The 20,319-nt window shown below is 39.1% G+C and overlaps 1 protein-coding gene across 7 annotated transcripts in view; it reads right to left on the minus strand.

Moving 5' to 3' along the window:
• Nucleotides 1-270: 270 nt before the first annotated feature.
• Nucleotides 271-20,319, minus strand: part of Afg1l (AFG1 like ATPase) — a 211,823-nt gene continuing 191,774 nt past the window's right edge. For 3 of the 7 annotated variants that reach the window (XM_074077290.1, XM_074077273.1, XM_074077281.1), the window contains 3 exons: nt 7,730-7,870; nt 3,925-4,038; nt 272-1,763 (listed from right to left, as the gene is read on the minus strand). In XM_074077290.1, coding sequence (XP_073933391.1) covers nt 1,641-1,763; nt 3,925-4,038; nt 7,730-7,870 — 378 coding nt within the window. In that variant the 3' untranslated portion in view covers nt 272-1,640. Of the gene's footprint in view, nt 1,764-3,924; nt 4,039-7,729; nt 7,871-20,319 lie in introns of all 7 variants that reach the window. The other 4 variants (XM_074077255.1, XM_074077264.1, XM_074077250.1 and 1 more) reach the window with 4 other exon arrangements.

Raw genomic sequence — 20,319 nt, forward strand, 5'->3', positions numbered from 1 at the left:
CCCAGTTTCCTTATCAGGGATGCTATACTCAATTTCTAAGACTACCTTTTTTTTGGGGTGGGTGTTGGGGTGTGAACTCAGGGCTTATTTTGTTGAGATGGAGTTGCACTTAACTTTTTGCCCAGGCTGGCCTCAAACCATGATCCTTCTGATCTTTTCCTCCTAAATAGCTGGGATTACAGATATATACCACTGCATCCAGCCTAGGACTACTTTTTAAACTATAAATATAATATAATTTAATAATATAATATAAATACCTAGTGTTGAATAAGGCACAGCGTAGTTACTTCCCATCCTTTCTCATTTAATCTCTGGGATTCCCTGTTTCACTTCAATAAAAATGTCTTTAAACCACATTTAATTTCCAGAAGCCCTGTTTTAAACTTTTCTCTTTGCTTAAATACCCACTTACCTGCTTGACTTAAATCAATTAATGTCCAAAATAGACTAATGTGGATAGATTATTAAATAATAAATAAGTTTGAAGAACCTACTTAGGCTGACAATTACAATCATTGTTTGAACTGACTCATCTATACCTACCCCCTCAAATATTTGATTTTCACAAGACTTTGTGGATTTTATTTTTTTCCTTTTTCTTTTCTGAAGAGGATTTAAGATTCTCTTAACATCTCCAACCAAAACCCCTTTTGTGACCATAGTTAGCTCAGTCAGCTTTTAGTTAAATGAATCAAGACATGAGTTTGATGGACAAACCAGATTTTATTTCAAGTTTTGTCAAGTATTCTTTCCTGTTTACTATTGGGTTCTTCAACTCTGCAGAGCCGGTGTGGAGGGATGATGGGGAGGAGCCCTTGGCTCATGTGGTCTGGCTGACCTTGGATGATCAATGTCCATTCTGTGCTGGCATGTCCATGACTGCCTTCTTGGACACTCTCACTGGTTCCATCCCTGGCACCTGCCTTTCCTGTGGCTGTCAGAGTTGGGGATCTGCCTGCAGATCTGCCGACTGGTTGAAATTTGGTACTTGATCCTTCTCCATGCCATCAAAATCCTCTAGTTTTTCAGGCAACTCTGTGTCCTCAGGAGATCAGGCCTTGTCTGCCATCCTTGATCTAATGGTTAAAAAACATACCCTCTCTGATTTGAGGAAACCTGAAGGCCTAAAAAACTTGTTATAATTCAGAGCCAAAAAGACCCTCTAAAGTTATACATATAAATCCATATTCTAAAGCATTATTCTCCTCAGCATATAATGATATTTGTTTTTAATTGAAATGTAGGGTTTCCCCCTCTTATAAAAGATGTTTCTAAAGTGCTACCACCATGCAGCAAAAGGATAAAAGTGTCCAGATACCCTGCGTTTACCATGTTTGTGGCTTAACGTGAGGCTAACACATGTATCTGCTACTGCAGGAGTCTTCAGGAGTGATGATTTTAATTTTGTGCTGTAGAAATCAGGCCAAATAAATAGGCAAAAAATAGATCTGTAAGAATGGTAAGTCTTTAACTTACTAATCCATGACATCTTTGACAGCAATTTTAAATTAAAATGGTCCAGAGGACAAAGTACGTAATTATTGATGAGAAAATGATTCCTTCAAGTCTCACAATTCAGAGTTCTTCCTGCATTAGCCATTCATCTAGTTTTATTCATGTGAAAGTGACAATTACTTCTAGCTTCTGTCCCCTCCGTTCCAGTACTGTTCAGTCTGCATTTCTGTGAGTCGGGAAATTGTGCGCTGAAATGCAAAGATTTCCTCTTCTCCAGTGAACATGGAGAGTCCTTGTGCTGATTCCTGGTTATAAAGACAACACACCAGCACCAGTTAAAACCACCCCAAAGGAAAGTTTACAGAATGAAGTGCAGATAAAGAAACTTTAGGTTTGCCTATTTAGATTATAAAGTTTTCCATACATTATTTTCATATACTATTTCTTAAATTAGACTACAGAGTCAACTGATCTAAACCAATAAACACAACATTTCCATGGAAAAGCCTTTAAAAATTCAGAAGAAAAATTAAAGCTGAAACAATACCAGAAAATTATGAAAGTTCCTATATGAAATAGGATGAAAGTTGTCTGTAAAATCTAAAGGAACATTCCAGATAGAAAAGAAATTTTTTATTCAACAGTTATACAAAAAATAAGTAATGGCAAAAACAGAAGCTCTGCAAAGAGAGGAAGAGGCTGGCATTTGCCTCAAAAGCTTCCTAGACAGGCCCTGAAAAGCCTTTTCCAAACTGGGTAACTGAAAGGTCCTAGTGATCTGGGTCTTGGAGAATATGCCTGGGATCTGACTTTGCAAAGGCCAGAGCTGTCTTCAGTCCTCAGCTGAGGGTTAAGTTGGGGAGCCCCGTCCCTTATGAGGCCAGTAAACAACCCGGGGCTGGTGATACCAACATGGGTTCATGGCCTCTATATGGGCTTTGAATTTTCCTTTCTTTCCTTGGGGTTTGCTATTATGCTCTTTCAGAGAAAAATTCTGGCCTCCTAAATCCATCTACCCCACTGTTCTACTGTGATCATTCATGACCCTAAGGTCACATTCCCTGACTTCTTCATATGTAACTGGCTCTAAGTGCTAAGCTTATTCTGGCCTGTATCTGAACCCTGATCCTGGGGGAAATTTTAAAGAGCCTATGATTTAAAAGACTTTAGAACTTTATATAGCCTCTCAAGTGTATTCTTTCAAATTGCCAAAGAGAATATTTGGTAGGTATTGGTCTTGAAAAGCCAACATTTCAAATGGTCCCAGCACAGTGTTTTCTAAGCACTTCTACACTGCTAGGGTCTGAATGTTATTTCCCTGAAAAATTCATATGCTGAAACCCTAACCCCCAAGGTGATGCATAAAGGGAGAAATGCCTTTGGGAGATGATTAGGTCTTGAAAGTGGAATACTTAAGAACGGGATTAGTACCCAGAAAGATCCCTCATTCCTTCCACCATGTGAGGTTTGTATCAAAGAGACAGTGGTCCTAGGAACTAGGAAATGGGTCTTCACCAAAACTTAAATCTGATGCCTTAATCTTGAACTTCCCAGAGCCCAGAATTGTGAGAAATAAATTTCTGTTGTATATGTTCCCCACTTTAAGGCATTCTGTTACAGCAGCCTGAACAGCCTAAGGTATACACATAGCTTTAAGTAATCACATTCTCAAAGTTCACTTTCAAAGCAGTATTGGCCTCATTCTCCCAAACTCCTGAAACCCATAATCTCTACTCAAGTCAATAAGGAACTGCTCTTCACACGAAATGGACTTGGCCTTGAGGCTGAAGACAGAGGTCTTCGTTCTTGGGGTCAGTTGATAGTTTTACATTTTGACTAACATTTCAATTGTCAATCAATAGTAGAAAAACACACCCTGTAAAGTTCTTTCAGAAGGACATGCAAATTCACTTCTGCTTGGCCTGGAGTGAATCCAAGTTTTTCTCTGGAGTGTCCCCAAAACCTGGCACCGGCATGTGTTTGTTGAATGAAGTTAAGTGCTTGTTGAATGAAGGTTCGGAGAGGAATCGTAGATTTCTTTCTAAGCCAGGGCCCTGTTGGGCAGTGTATGACCTGGACTAGACAGCCCGCACACTTGGATCCTGGATCATGTGCTACAGATCCAGAAATCACAAAGAAGATCATCTAGAGAAGGCAGCATAGTGCAGCAGAATGAGCCTAGAACCAGACACAGTGTCCTGGCATCCAGTGATGGCCCACCATTATTCAGCGGTGTCACTGTGAGCCTATTAGTCCATCTCTCTGGACTTTGTTTTCCTGCATACAACATGATGTGTGATCACTAAGGATTCCTTCTATTAAATTTAGTGCTATTGAGAATAAGACTGCTACAAAGCAGCACATCAGTGGTTAACCATCTGTATTTCTTCTTCAAAATGTAGCCATGTATCAAACCAAAACAATTAAGCTGTTTTATAATAAAGAGATTATGTTAATATCGCCTACCTGGCTCAGCCCCAAATCATCCATCAGTATTCTGCTTTGCTCCAACTCACCGTCATCATGTTGATACAAAAATAAGCTTGATATAGGAGTCGACGCAGAGCAAATTATGCGCACCTGAAACAAAGAATGAGTAGATGGTGCCACTCTACATTACCCGAGTTCAAAGGAAGAAAATTTCTCACAAAATAAAAATCTGTTTGTCACAAAGGGAGCTTAGGTCTTTGCTTTTAAAGATTAGATTTTTTTCTAATAGTTTGTAGTTAAGTGATACATCTATATATATTTATACAGATGGGGCGGAGGTTCTGGGGTTTGAACTCAGGGGTTTACACTTGCTAGGCAGGCGCTCTACCACTTGGACCACACCTCCAGCTCTTTATGCTTCCTGCCATTAATGGAATGATAGGCACATGCCACCACGCCCAGCCATTGGTTGAGATGGGGTCTTGCTAACTTTTTTTTTGCCCAAAGCTGGCCTGGAACTGTGATCCTCTCAATCTCAGCCCCCTGAGTAGCTGCACAGCTTATACCCTGCTGTGAAGTAGAGAGCAAAGATTTTACTGGAAGAATTCAGGTCTGCAGAGGTCAGGACATCAGCCCAGGTCTTCAGTTCTAAGACCATTATTCTTTCCATTTCTTTCTGGTTTGAAAGTCTGCATCCCCTCCAAAGCTCATGTTAAAACTTAGTCCTAATGCAACATTATTAAGAGGTGAGGGTTTTAGAGGTGACTGAGTGGCGAGGGCTCCATAAACATCTATTGGAGCCTTAACCAAGTCTTGATCTTGGATTTCTCAGCCTCTGGAGTTGTAAGAAATAAATTTCTGTTGTTTCAAAATTATCCAGCCTGTGGTATTTTGTTATAGCAGCACAAACAGACTAGGTCAATTACACTCTAATGCTGACAATTTATACTGGGCTGCCTGGAGCTGGTCTCTGTGTGACTCTGCTCCCAGATGCACTGTAAAAGAGGTGGTTCCCACTTTGCTGCATAGCTGACAGCTAAGTTCAATGCATTACCCCTCTACCTCAGAACCTACAATTGTATCAGCATCTTGCCAGATGTTCTTCAAAAAGATTAAGCTGTACATGATTATCTCTTCATAATATAAGTATCTGAGTCAGTGTGTATGTGTGATCATATATTAGAAACGGCTTTTGTATATTTTATACTTTTTATGTACTTTATGTCTAAAGAATCCTAGACTTGTTTTCAGGATTCACAGCTAACCTTTAAAAATCATTATTTAAGTAAATACATCAATACTTTAAAATAATGTGCTGACATTTGGGACTAATTTTCTCATACCCAAATGGCCTTTTACCTCCTCTTAGAATTTTTTCAACGTTAAGTGACACTTTTTTCGTTATTTAGAGGACAATAGCCTTATTTCACAAATCTTCATGACAATATTCTAGAATAATGTCTGTTTGATGTGCTCAATTTCTGAAATGAGATAATTTGGGCTATACTCTAAAAACCAGTACACTCTAAATTTATGATTTAGTTAGCACAAATATTGGGAGTGGTTTGGGTGTTCCATCATATGGCCAGACAAATCTTATTTCCTTTAAGTAAGAAGTAAAAAAGTGAAGAAGGAGGAGGAAGAGGGGGTGGAGGAGGAGGAGGAGGAATAACAGGGAGGAGGAAGGGAGAAGGAAGAAGAGAAAAAATAAACCTGAGGTAGGATTAGGTGGTAGACAAAGGGATGGGGCCAAAGGCTTTCTTTAACGTACTTTTTTTTTTTTTTGTAGTATTGGGGCTTGAACTCAGGGCCTACACCTTAAGCCACTCCAACAGCCCTTTTATGTGAAGGGTTTTTTGAGATAGGGTCTTGTAAACTATTTGCCCAGGCTGGCTTTGAACCACCATCCTACTGGTCTCTGCCTCCTGAGTAGCTAGAATTATAGGCGTGAGCCATGGGAGCCTGGCTCTTTAAGGTATTTTTAACCTAATTATATAAACACAATGAGATTCTCATTCCTCCATTCTAAGAGCCACCTACCAATGGTGGCTCTCATCATTTTCTTCTTGAAGCCTTTGCCATGTAAAAACAGTGCCACCTCCAGGCTCATTCAGAGCTTCAAGGATGAGTGTGGGCAGGATCTCTGCAGAAGGCAGCCACGCACAGCTGGTGGCCTTGCTCCTCAGCTTCCTGATCTTGGCTTCTGCTTTTATTGACTCCTTGATCACATGTGTGTGGGCCCCTTGACTATAAGCAGCAGATTTTGCTGCCACACTTAAGGTAGGCTTCCTTTGGCCCCTGTACCAGAGCCATGCTTGGTGCCCGTCACCTTCAGCCCCCTCATCCCAAGCCTTGGCTGCAGACTTCCCTCTCTTGCTACCCACTTTCGCCCTGTTCTGGAGGTCAGTCCTCACACCTCACACCTGAGCACTTATAAGAAGCATCTGAGGAGCACGTGAACACTCAAGTTCCAGGACCCAGGCCTAGTCCTTGTTTGCTGGAGTGGGTATGGGATTGGCTCTGGAATTCAGACTGTCAATAGCCCAGAGGGTACTCATGCAGGTGGTCTGCTCCTATGCACCCCCTAGATCAGTGTACTCTCCCCTAGACCCCACAGCTCCTCCTCCTCTCTCTCTGTTCAGGAGGTCATCCCACAGTGGTGGCTGAACACTGACCTCTGCAGACATGTGATTCATGTTTCTCCAGCACTAGGCTGGGCTCCATGAAGGCAGGCCCCATGTCCAGCTTTGCTTGCCCCTGAATTTCTAGCACTTAGCACTGTGCTTGGCATCACAAAGGTGAAGGAATAACTCAATGAACCACCAACATCTTACCTCTGCTTTCCAGCAGAGTCTGTGGCGTGCCTTCTCCCCCACAAAGTCCCTTCAATTTTAGAATTACTGCTCTAACTAATTCTGTACAAGGACAAGGGAGGGGAAATGTCCCAAGAGGACTGTTGAAGTCTAATTTGAAATTGCCCCTATAGCTTTAATGTCCATGTATATTTAGAGATACAGGCTATCGATGGTGGCTCACCTTTATTGTGAGTTCAGTATATGTCAGACAAGGTTCTTAGCATTTTACATGCTCATTTTATCCTCACAGAAATCTTGTAAATTCAGTACCATTATCATCCCCTTCTTCTAGAGAAGACAACTGAAGCTTAGCGAGGCAAAGTCAGACTTCCTGCAGGATAGGCAGCCTGGTTCCAGGACCCACTCCTTCACCACTAGGCTATACTGCCTTTCATGAAAGGGCACTGGCTCTGCAATCCCTGCTAAAACATATAGGTGAAAAACAAAACAAAACAAAAACCAGCAAGGCAGTATAATGCTGGTTACTGGGGTTTCTGAGTCACAGAGAGGGAGGGAGGGAGAGCTCCAATACTGCATAGAGTCCTTTAGCCACTCATTCATTTCTCCATTCATTATTCTCTCAGTCCAACCTCTTATTAGGCAACACATGTTTACTGAGCACTCACTGCGGGCCAGGACATGTGTTGTACATTATCACAGGTGGTGCATACCCCCCTTCTGGTCAAGGATGGAATCATTAATATAACACAGTGACTTGTGATGGAGTTTGACTACACTACTAACTCCTGCTATTTGTAATAGCATTTACACACCCTTCAGCCTGGGCCAAATGTGTTAAACACCTCTCCTGGACCAGCCTTTGTAGTCCTCACAACAATCCTGTGAAGTAAATATTGTTATTATTGCTGATTTGCAGATGAGGAAACTGAGGCATAGAACAGGGACTAGTGGTAAAGCCAGGACTCTAGTCCAGGCCATCTGGCTCCACATTCCATAGTTTTGAGAAAAAGGTATTATGTCCTTACCTTGAAATCATATAAATTATCAATGAGAGTTATGAATCTTCGAGCTTGAGTCCTCTTTGCCAGTGTAAACTGTGGAATGTTTCGTAAAAATAGTGTATCAAAATTCCTTGATAGTTCCAAATAGTCACTAGCTCCAAGTGGCTATAATTAAAACAAAACAAAGAAAATGAAAATAAACCAGTGTTGGTCTCCTTTAGATTTGTTTAAACTCTCTTGTCACGGTGTGGTGTAGGTGGTAGCTTTGATGTGACTTGATCCGGTGTTTCTGGAGTAGGCTAGAGATGCTAACACTGTACACACTGTGCCTTAATAAGGATATAAAAAAGCAGGCACAGAAGAGGACAAGTGTGCGGTAGGAGTGGAACAGTATCATCAGCCACAGCCTCCAGCAGAGTACCAAAAAGGTGTTTTCTTTTAGGGCACTGTCCCAAATCCAGTCTTCCATATTACTAGATGACATAACTTTAAACATGTCCTTATAAATCCTTCCTGAGACTCAACTGCAAGCTGTCACTACTGTTCAGTGGAGCTATTTTATATGGCATGTGGAATGTTATATCACCAGTTTGAAATAAAGAATATGCTCCTGCATAAAAATCATCAGAAATTTTTAGTTTAATTTGAGGTACACTTGGTAAACATTGCTGACCTCTGTAGGAACTACCAGAGGGTGTGAATGAACAGAAGACTGAGGCTTCAAGAAAGTCTGTGGCAGCTTGATAAACCTCTTGCTACAAAGAAGGTACATGATCAAGGTCCCCAAAATTATCCTGAAAACTACCACCTACAGGTGGAAAGTAGTTGTTCCTGAAACCTGAATTTAACTCATAAGCAGTATGAAAACTATCTACAAACACATTTGTTGGGGTTAGGAAGATCCCCAGGGAAGGCTACCCCTATTCATTTTAAGTTGTGTGGAGGTGATTGTACTCTGTGAGCAGCAAACCATAAGCAAAGGCCAGGGAAGCATTTCTGACCATGCTAGAGTGGGGAGAAGATCAGAGACTGAGTGGCCCAAGCACCACTCTGAGGTCCCTCTGAAAGCCCCTGGGTCACTATGACCAACCCATAGGGCACAAGTGGCTGAGCCTCCTCAATTTCTGGCAGAATCCTCAATATTCCTCCTTGTCCAGATATACCTCTTTCACTTGGGGTTCCTTTCCCTGAAAACTTCTTCCTTCAGAAATGATGATACAGTCATGTTCTTGGGAGATCAGGGAGCTTTGAGGAAGAGTCACGTAAACCTACTGCCATTCTTCCAACCCACTGAAATCAGTTACACTCAGGACAGAGGTGTGTAGAGATATGAATAAATCCAGTTAAATTCTGGAGAAGGGATTCCCTTGAGTGACAGCTGTTCTAAGAAGGGTGCGGCAATTATGAAACCTAGGCAAAGGAACACAAAATCACTCTTTTGGAATGTGCTTATGGTGTCCCTTCCTCCCTTCTCCTCTCCCCAACCACATAACAAGTGGTGACAGGAAGGAGACAATCTTTTTGCCTTTCCGTTTTTCTTCACTGGCTGGAAAACCTGATCTCTAGACCCTGGGCCTGACCTTAGCTGAGTCAAGCTGCTTATCTCAGTCATGGAAGGGCTTGAGGGTGTTGTGGGGAGGTTGTTTTTGGTTTAACCCTGACATTCCTCCAAGAGCAGTCTGCTGTCAGTCCTGAATGGACCAGGAGCAAGTGTTAATAGAGAAGCTAAAAGCGAGGGCTCTAGTTCTACACTGCTTGGGTTTGAAACTTTAGTCTGCTACTTATTAACTGGGAATGTGAGGCAAATTATATAATCGTTCTGTTACTGAGTGTTCCTATTTATAAAATGGGAACTTGATTTGTATCTCACAGAACTATGAGGATTCAATAAAATGATACACCTAAAGTGTTTAGCACAGTGGCTAGACCATACCTTAGCATCCACACCATTTTGGCTACGTTTATTATTATTATTTTGAACTCAAATGATTGGGCTCAGTACAAATGACACAAATGAATATAAAGACATGCCATTCTCAAGGGGAATCAGTTAATTTTGTTCCACCACTGCCTGCATCCAAAACCCTAAGTTAGTCGCCTGACCTCAGAGTCATAGCAGGGACCAGAGGAGACTGGGAAACCAAAATGTAGTGAAAAAGATTCCCAGAAAGGAGAGGAGAAGGCAAAAGAAGGTCTTTTTGTAAGAAAGGATAATGCATACCTAACTCTCAGGCTCTCAAGCCACATTGCTTTTGTGAGATCAGTTAGAAATGAGTGTCTCATCTTTTGTAAATCAGAAACTATATGTAAAAATGTAAAACCTCCTATTAGGTATGCAGTTATGTATAATTAAGCTCACTCTTTATGCACGGATGTGATTTCTATCAGTGTAACTACATGCCCAAAGAAAATCATTATCAGAAGTGCACTGAAGTGCTGAGGGCAACTGAAAATCAGAATTTTGCCCACTCAGCTATTTTACAAATTACACACCTAGGACCTGCAGTTGCCATTGTATTAGCAAATATTCCTCTCCTTCATGTCACTAAAACAGGTGCATGTTCCTTCGTGTAGGGAAAACAAAGCCTCAGGATAGTTACCCATCTCTTTTAAAGGCAATAGTTACCGGGGGAAAGTGGACTTACAGTTTAACACAGACGGTCTGAGATAATGAAAAAGCTCTGGAGATGGATGGTGGGGATGACTGTACAACAGTGTAAATGCACAATGCCTCTGAACTGGCTAAAAATGGCAAATTTTATGTTGTGTCTTTTTTTTTTAACCACGTAAAAATTGTCACTATAATAGAGTTTATTGATTGCCAAAGAAATCCCAAATTAAGACACAGAGACAGAGCAATATTATTTTTTTCTTTAAAAACATGAGAAAGGTGCCAGGTGCCACTGGCTCACGCCTGTAATCCTACCTACTCAGGACGCAGAGATCAGGAGGATCGTGGTTCAAAAACAGCCCAGGCAAATAGTTCAAGAGACCCTATCTTGAAAAACCCTTCACAAAAAAGGGCTGGTGGAATGGTTCAAGATGCGGGCCCTGAGTTCAAATCTCAGTACCGCACACAAACAAAACAAAACAAAACCCATGAGAAAGAAGAATGAAATGTATTAAATAATGAGAAAAGTGTTTTCCAACTCCAAATAAAATTATGATTAATCTAAAATATGAAGGGTTTGTTTTTCCCTTTTCTTTTGCAGTGCTAGGGAACAAATCCAGGGCCTTCCACACTCTACCTCTGAGCTACAACCCCAGCCTGACTTTGTTTTATTTTTGGTAATTATTTTCTTATATTTGCTCTGATGTTGAAGTATCCAAAAAGTAACACTCTTGAACAAAATTTCAGTACTAAATTTGGTGAAATATAGGGACTCTTCAGAAAAGCTAATTTTCACTACTTAAAATTAGACTTTAAACAAATCCCTGAGTTTAGTTTTCTCATCTGGAAAGGATTTCACTCATAGGTTTGTCCTTAGGATTCAATGTCTTGAACTGAAAAGACTTTGTTACTGTGCTGCACATAGTAAGTGCTCAATAAACATTGGTTATTAATTTACAGGATTCACGAGAATTTAGTGAAATGATATATGTATAGTATATTACTTAGCACACAACATTCAGTAAACAGTTATTATCTCATTAACTATTAAATAACCTTTCATGAGGCCAGGCAGCCTAAATGAATGAAGAACTACACTGACTCCAGTCCTGCTACCCTTCCACACAAGAGGTCAGAGAAGCAGCTCCCAGTGCTCCTCCCTTCTGTCCCACTAATCCAGTAAGGCTTCCAGGGGTAAGCTCAATTCACTTTATTTTAAAAAGACTGCTAGTGCTCACTAATATCCATGCTTTCTTCTTCTTTTTGGGCACACTGGTAGACTATCTTCCCTAGCCTCTTCTGGATTTAGGTGTGGCCATGTGGTCAACTTCAAGTAATCAGAAGGAAAAGAAAGTGATATGATCATTTCTGGGCATGACCAATAAAAACATCCCACACAGAATCCTCATTTCTTTTACTCATCTGCCAGATGAATAGAGAGAACTCTGAGGACTTGAAGGCAGAATGAAGCTTGGATCCTTGAAGGACTATAGGAAGCAGAGTTCCAGGGCCAACCAGCATTAGGTGGTGATACCACCAAGAAATGCATGTTTATTTGTTAAGCCTCAGAGACTTTAGAGTTATTTGCCTTCTCAGTTAGCCTCTCCTAATAAATATTTCATCCAATTTCCTTCTTGTCCAAACCAGGAGGGTAGTGCAAATTATAAAGACTCTACCATTACTGTAAGTACTACAAAATTTTCTATGGTTTTCTCGTGTGAGTGAAAATCCCCATTCTTACTACTAACTATCAAAAATTTCTCTTCAAATTTTCTTCAGATTATCACTTCAAATTTTCTTCAGATTATCACTGAAAAATGTACATGGTTTGTACATTATCACTTAAAAAGTCAGGAACTGCATTTAGCCTTTTAAGCATCAGACCTAAGTATTAAAAAGTTGTGTTTGTGAAGGCAAGTGTTTCATTATAAATTTGAACAATTTTATTGGAAAGTTTTATTCAAATTCAATATTTGATATATTTTAAAATAGCTTTGTAAATTTATTTTTCTTCTAATTAAATAATACATAAAAATGTAGTATCTTTACCACACCACCCAATGATGCTGCCAAATCATCTTATGACACCTTGTGTGGTAGTGTATGCCTGTAATCCCAGCACTGGGGAGGCAGAGTCAGGACAATTGAGAGTTTGAGGCCAGTCTGGCCTACACAGAGAGATGCTGTCTCAAAAACAAACAAAAATAACTTTGTGTGCCATGGAAATGCTAGCATTTTTTATGTGTGCCATCCTAGTAAGCAGACTGATAGGCTGAAATGCCACTCACTTCCTCTTTCAATATTTAAAGAGATTTGAGGACATTCAAAGGCATTAATTACAAAATTCTGTAGCAAATCATGATAATGTAAAAACATTTGAAATGGTTTTGAGAAACGAAGAATTCCCAGGAGGGGGACGGTCATCTTACAGTAATGACTCCAGTTGTTCTTTCCCACTTGTCCTCACCCCTCTGGATTGGGGCCGTCTAGCTCTCCCACTAAGACCAGGAATCACTTGCTCATTCTTCAGTGTGTAATGGCCTTGTAATTGACCATGGCCAACACAAGGAGGCACAGTGACAGTTTCCAGTTCTGAGGTTAGGTCTCAAGACGGTTTGCACATTCCTGCTCACTCTTCCCTCACACCTAGGTGGGGCTGCTGGAGGAGCAACTGTCTCAGTGAGACGGCATCCTAGGCCAGCATGGCAGCTGGACCCTGCACATACAAGAGCTCAACCTAGATCAGTAAAACTAATGGCAGATACCAAGGCAGGCCCAATAGACACCAAAAGAACTTTCCGCGCAGCAATAATAAATGCTCACTGTTTCAAGTCACTGAATTTTGGGGTACTTTATTATGCAGCAATAGCTAACTGATATACTACTCTTGCTAGAGAGATTTATCAGAGAAAGTTCATATTTCAAAGTCTTAGCAAGCCCAATACTTGCAAAAAATACGATCTAGCTTTATAGAGATAAGTTTTACAAAACTGATAAGTATATGTAAACATATATATTGTGTTTTACTTTATAACTCATTTTGAAATTTTATGGTATGGTATAAAATTTATTTCCAGAAATAAAATTTATGATATTTACATATATATGCCTATATATATGATCTAGAAGAACATCGGGTAACATCCTTTAGAATGCAGAAAGACATGGTCCCAATTCAACCAGAGTCATAAGAAGAGAGCAAGTTCACATGGAACAGGAACTCGGGGAGACAAGGAATGACTGCAATAGAACTAAATTTTAAGAACATTCCAACAGAAAAAGTGGATATAGAATTTAAATAGACAATTCACAGAACAACAGCAACAACAAAACTATGAGGAGCTACTAAATAAATGAAAAAAATACAGTCAAGCTTAGTAGTAAAAAAGAAAGCTAAAATGAGAACAATGTACCATTTTTCAAGTAGCAATTTTGCAGAGAAAAAGAAATCATGCTGCTTAGTACTGTTAAGCATGTGGTGAGGTGCCCACCCCTGCTAAAAAGCAAACTTGTGTTATTGTTCCAGGAAACGATTTGTTGGAGTGCATTAAAACCCCCCCAAAAAGGGGGGTAAACTTGAACCAGTCATTCCACTTCTACAAACCAATCAGGAGGAAGTGATTGGAATTCAACCAAAGGCTATATGTATATATATTTATAAATATGTAACCAAAAAGGTTTATGTATATAATTATGTAACCAAAAAGTAATCTTAATATTGACCAACAAAGGAAGAGTCAATAAATTAAGGAACACTGATATAAGAGAAAAAAATTTTATGATACGAAAGCTCATTTTATGATATCATTAAACAGCTAAGTGAAAAGAACATAATGCAAAATTATAATTCTATTAAGATAGCTGTTTTACTAAAAATATATATGTAGGAACAAAGGTATAAGTAAATATATAAGATGTTAGTTGCTATCTCTCAATGGTCTGAGTGAGACTTTTAGGTATGTTTAGTCATCTTCATTTTTTAGGTTTTTCTGTATTTCCCAAAAGAAACAAGAAAAATATATTATGACAAAAGAGTAAAAACAGAATAATGATATAGAGAAACACGTTGAAAATCTTTACTAAGTCCTCATAGCTTTTATTTTGCAGCTATTTAGTCCCCTGCATCTTCCCTAGTAATAATGCAGAATGAATGTGTAAAATATTCAACACATATGCATACATGATCACGTACCACAAACAATGTTTCAGTCAACAATAGACCACATGTACGACAGTGGCCCCATAAGATTATAATGGAGTTGAAAAATTCCTATCACCTAGTGTATCTACAGTACCTTTTCTGTGTTTGGATACACAAATACTTAATACTGTATTTCAACTGTCTAAAGAACTTGCTGCAGTAATATGCTGTACAGCCTAGGTGTGTGGTAAGCTGTATCAGATATATTTGCATAAGTACATTCTATGGTGTTCACACAACAACAAAATCACTTACCCCAGCATTTCTCAGAACCTATCCTAACATTAAGCAGTGTGTGAATGTACTAAAGAGCTTGAGAAACTATAAACATATGTAAATTTGACATTGCCACCCTCATTTATGTCACTATACAAGACTGTGGGTCCCAGAAGGGTCAGTACTGTATTAGTTGTCTCAGTGTCCCTAGCACCTAGCACAAACCTGGGAACAAAGTCTTGCATTACATGTAATTAGTGGAGGAGTATAGTATTATCAAGATTTCTTCTAAATCAATTATAATTACTGAATGCTTTATAAATATGAGGCACGGTACCAAATCCTCTAAGAACTTCCAAAAACACAGAGAAAACACAAATCTCCACTCTTTTGATGACATTAACATACAAACACATTGCAAATATTTATACTTTTATTTTATGTTAGTGGATCCTCCTATGTAAGCAAACCATAGCATAAGACACTTTTTGAAACTATGATTACTATTGTGAATTCAGCCATTGTGCTCTATGAATAATTAAAGCTTATGATTACTTTTGAGTTATAAATGGCACTTCAGTTAGTAGCATCCTTGAGTATGTTATTCTAGCTCAAAATTCAAGTAGCATTATCTAACGCAGATTCTTCTTATGATAGATGATGATGACATTCTCCATCTTTCTACCTGAGCAATTAAAAAGTTTAATAGTCTTTGATGTGGCTGGTTATCTGAATAATTTTCTAGACAGGAACAATTAAAATCCACTTATTCCATGGTTTATACATTCTCGACTATTGTCTCAAACTCTTTGTTTCTGTGGAAACCTGATGAAAACTTAAAGAACCTTAAATCTATAATGAGTTTGCAAAGAGCATTTGTTTTACTTAATTGCTAGGAATATACAGCTGGATTACATGTAGCACAGTTTCTCTAACAAACTTTTAGGAATAAAGAACTTGCTTACTGTCTTCTTTCTCCTGGGTGAGAAACAGCACAGCTGTCTGCTTTGGTTTGACCCTGGTGCCAGGAGTAGGGATTTTTCTCAATGCTACGCCAATGTGAAATTCATGAACAGCACCCTGACTGCCTTCTGCCCTATGATGAACAGCTCATTCACTTCAGCGTCTGCAAAGGAGCTGTCAGCTTGAGTTTCCTTTTCTTCTGCCTCACTAATGCTTGTTCTGCCACCATTATTTCAGCTCAAGTAGGATGATTATTCTTTCAAGTTCTGTCTAGACTATACTGTCCTAAGGGTTACTCTTCATCTATATAGACTCTTTTTTATAAATCCCTATAGTGATACACTGACAGCACCTCATTAAACAAGTGTGCGTGGCATCCTGCTTTGTTTACACAGAAATGACAATACCTCAGATCTTAAAGAGAAGTACCTCAGGAACAAACGCTTAACTGGAATTAGGATGAATGTGCCCTTCTCAAAACAAACTCAAAATACCATGTAAGTTGATGTTAAAACAACTATAGCTGCCAAATTCCAAATGAATAAACATACTAATTAGAAAAACAGCACTGAGATGTGTGTATTTGCAGAGGAAGTGATTTCTCAAGAGTCAGATAGCACATTAATATGAGAAATCACCTTAATATGACATCTATAGCAACCAGCTGGGAAATATCTCATCATTCTGGAAAATACTACCAACTCTTACAAATTCTATGTCAGAAGGCATTCTTTGAAGCCCAGAGGAAAAGATGTAACCCTTGACTTATGAAGTCTCAGTGGCAAGAGGCTAGTTTTACCTAAGCCTACAAGGCTGTCAATAAACTTTGTGTTTTCTTTGAATGGTTAATACAGTACTCTTGGGGGAGTCATATTTTTTTATTTTTTGTAGACAGCTTGTATAAGAATGTCTTGACAAAAAAAAAAACAAAGTGGCAATCTAGAGGAGTTTGTACCCTTTTCTTCCTCTTACTTGACTAGCTTTGTGTATATAATAAGACAGCTCCCAAATTCTGAAGGTGTCTAATTCTGGAGATCCTAAAACTAACAAGTTCCTCAAGACACAAGTCACATCAAATCAGACCCACTGAGTGCCTGCTATGTGAAAAGCACCGTGCAGGCTTACCTAGACATACTTCCAAGCTGTTTAAAAGGAGGGAATAAACAATTCCAACTGGTATAAATCATCTGACTTACACAGCCTATGGTAAAAATCAAAATAATAAATGTGGAAGTTGGTTAAAAACAAAATGTTAGAAGAACAGGAAATAGGAAATAATTATTATTAAGACTATCATCATCATTAATAAGCATCACTGGATATAAGCATCAATTTAACTCCAAGGCAATACGTAAAACCTACAAAAGCATCTCCAGGAGATGGCAAAATTTAGTGGACCACCTGGGTCTGAGGAAACCAGACAATAATTACCTAAACAAATAGCTGGCATCTGACAAGGAAAATTGTCCAATCATTTCATAGACATCTCAAATTTAGAGGGAGTTGAGAGTTGCCCCTTTCAGAAATGGGGTAAGATGGATTCAACCATACCAACAAAATAAAAATGGTGAACAAAGTTAGTGTCCCTCATAACCCACCACTCAGAAAGAGCCCTGAATATTACAGTTGGAAAGTCCTGCTCAGGTACTTCATGCAGCTTGAGTTTTCAGTTGAACTGTAGAGTGAGGTACAGTCAGAAAGCACCCCGGAGCCTATAAAGAAACAAAACAGGGCTGCTTTTTCAGTTTGTAAGGCTGGGGGAAATGCACCTTCACAGGTGCTGGCTAAACATGGTCCTGGAACCCATCTCCACCACACAATTATTCAGCCTGCCTAGACTTTCCTGCTAGTTTTCAGTATCTAGAGTTTCTAAATTAAGTTAAACGTTTACATTTTGTTAGAAGCCACGGGAACACTTTGTATCACTAGGTTTTATTTCTCATGGCTCCCTTGCTAAAATGTGCTTAGCTTCAGGCTAATCCTAACCAAAGCAGGTTCCAGAAAAATGGGAACACTGTGTTCACTGAACATTTTCAGCCATAGTCTCCATATCCAGGAACATAGATAACATGGCATTTTCAAAAACATACCATTTAGAAATGTGTTCATATAAATATGTAATTATTTCATTGGCTAGTGGGGTTTTTGTTGGTTTTGGGGGGTGGGAATTGTGGTGATGGGGATCACTCTAGAGCCTGGCATATGTTAAGTAAGCACTCCACCATGAGCAACACTCCCAGCACTCATTTGTTAGTTTAGTATCTGTTTGTTTTGGTTTGGTTTTTTGGGGGGTACTGGGGCTTGAACTCAGGGCCTACACTTGAGCCACTCCACCAGCCCTTTTTTGTGATGGGTTTTCTTCGAGAATAGGGTCCCTTGATCTGTGCCTCCTGAGTAGCTATGATTACAGGCATGAGCCACCAGTGTCTGGCAATTTAATATGTTTTTCTCTTCCTTTTTTTTGGCAGTGTTGGGGACTGAACCCAGGCCCTGTACATACTATGCAAATGCTTTACAACTGAGCTACATCCCCAACCAGTTTAATACTACTTCAGGAGGTTTGGTTGGAAGGCATTTAGTTTAACATGATCCTCTACTGTTAAACACGTACAATTAGCCCTTTAAAATAACAAAGACCTAGGGAAACTTATTATGGCTGCACAAACAGCTAGCAGGGTTTTTGTTAAGTCTGGGTATTAGCAGTTGAGCTGCAAATACAGACAAAGAGAAGAAATGTAGGCCGACTGGTGCTACAATTATTTCACAAACTGTGTATTAAAATAATGCTGTAACACCCCCATCTATTTTCCTACTAGAAAAGATATTTTATTAGCTAGCTCAAAACAAGTGGAAATTTAAACATTATTATTAATGCCTCAGACATAGTGCTATGATATCTAGCTGGAGACTACAGAAGATAACAAATGTACATAGCCAAGGATAAAATGTGTCCATCTTTTTCTGTGTTCTATTTTTGCATGTGGTGCTTTTAATAAGAATGTATACAATAATGACAAAGTAATTAATAACAGCATTATTCTACCAAAATGATTGAAATCAGTACCTGAAGACTAGCATTTGCTCATTACCGTAACTGAGTTGTACTGAGCAACCCCTCAGTAGAGGGCAGTATTTACTATTTCTCTATGAGAGGAAGGACAGTATTACAAATTTGTCTGGCTTTGGTTTCCTTCACGAAGAAATCTGAAAAATGATGCACACGGCTCATACATGTACACATGGATGTGAAATGAAGGTGAATCAGTACTGACCCTTTGGAAATCAGGGCTAAGCGGCACGAAAGGTGACATTTAGAATGCCAAACAGAAAGTGAAATGGCTTTACAATAGCCAAAACCTTATTTTAAACTTAAGCACTTTAATTTCTGAACACGTTAAAGTCCTGTAAATACAGCAGTTTTAATACTTGTGTTTTATTTTTTGCACTTGTTTTTGTTTGTTTTACTTTCCTTGTGAGGGTCCATTGGGGACAAACAAATCCTCTTATGCTTAGATTTTTGAAAAGCCCAATCAGAGCTGGAAAAAGTTATTATCCTCCCACCCATTCTTTTCCTTTCCAAATCATGGAAATACTGGTAAAAATGCTAATATACTCTAACGGTGTTCAAAAGTGAATCAGAGCAAAGGTGAATGTCTCTCAATGCTGCTGGGTGGGTACCCAAAGGGCCAAACCCCTCAAACTATGAATAACACTGCTAGAATTACTCACTTTGTCTTTTGCTGAAAAGACAACCCAGATTTTATTAAAAGATGAGCACTCATGGACAAGCCAAGTCTATCTAATCTCTAAACATTTAGCCTGAGAAAAACAAGGAGTCACTGGCTTTAGTAAAGCAGCAAGGGAGATTAAGAAATGTCTGCAAAACTCAGCAGTCTGGAATGATGTGAATATTAAACAATTTGGATTTGGATTAAGGCATGATAGGGAGATGATACAGAAAGTTCAGGAAAGAAAGTGATGATACCAAAAGGTATGCAAAGTGATTTTTCTTTCTCCATGTAAATGCGCATAGCATTTTACAGTTTACACTTTTCATATATTTTAAGGTGAAATGCAGTAAAGTTAGGTTATTAATAACCTTAGGAGCAGTGGCTTGTTAAGACCTTCTATACTGTAACATCCCAATCCCAGAATGTTACCAATCTAATAAATTAGTTCTACTCTAAAAAACTCTGGGTTTTTTGTTTGTTTGTTTGTTTTTAATTGTTTCTACTGTCTTTGATTCACTCATACTCATACTTTGGTTCTGCTTCCTTCTCGTGACAACTCATTTTTCAACCTCACCATACTGTCCTTTTTCTATGTCAGTACAGATGATTTCGTGAACTCCTTTAGGCTCCAAACTAACACATCTCCTTATATAAGTGACTTCCGGATCTTTATCTTCAGTTCTAAATTTCCAACTGTTTGTAAGCCCCCTTCCTCTACCTCTGGTATTTTTGGTAAGGGTCCTGCCATTTCTCCAAACTGAAAACCTCACAGCTCTACACGGCTTGTTGTCAGCCCTGTGTACCCTCCCCACCCCGTCCTAAAGATATCTCTCACATTAAACTTGTTCTGTCCAATTGAAAATATGTATCTGATTTATGCCCCTGATCAAGG

Source organism: Castor canadensis, chromosome 1, assembly GCF_047511655.1.
Source record: "Castor canadensis chromosome 1, mCasCan1.hap1v2, whole genome shotgun sequence".
NCBI classification, from domain to species: Eukaryota; Metazoa; Chordata; class Mammalia; order Rodentia; family Castoridae; genus Castor; species Castor canadensis.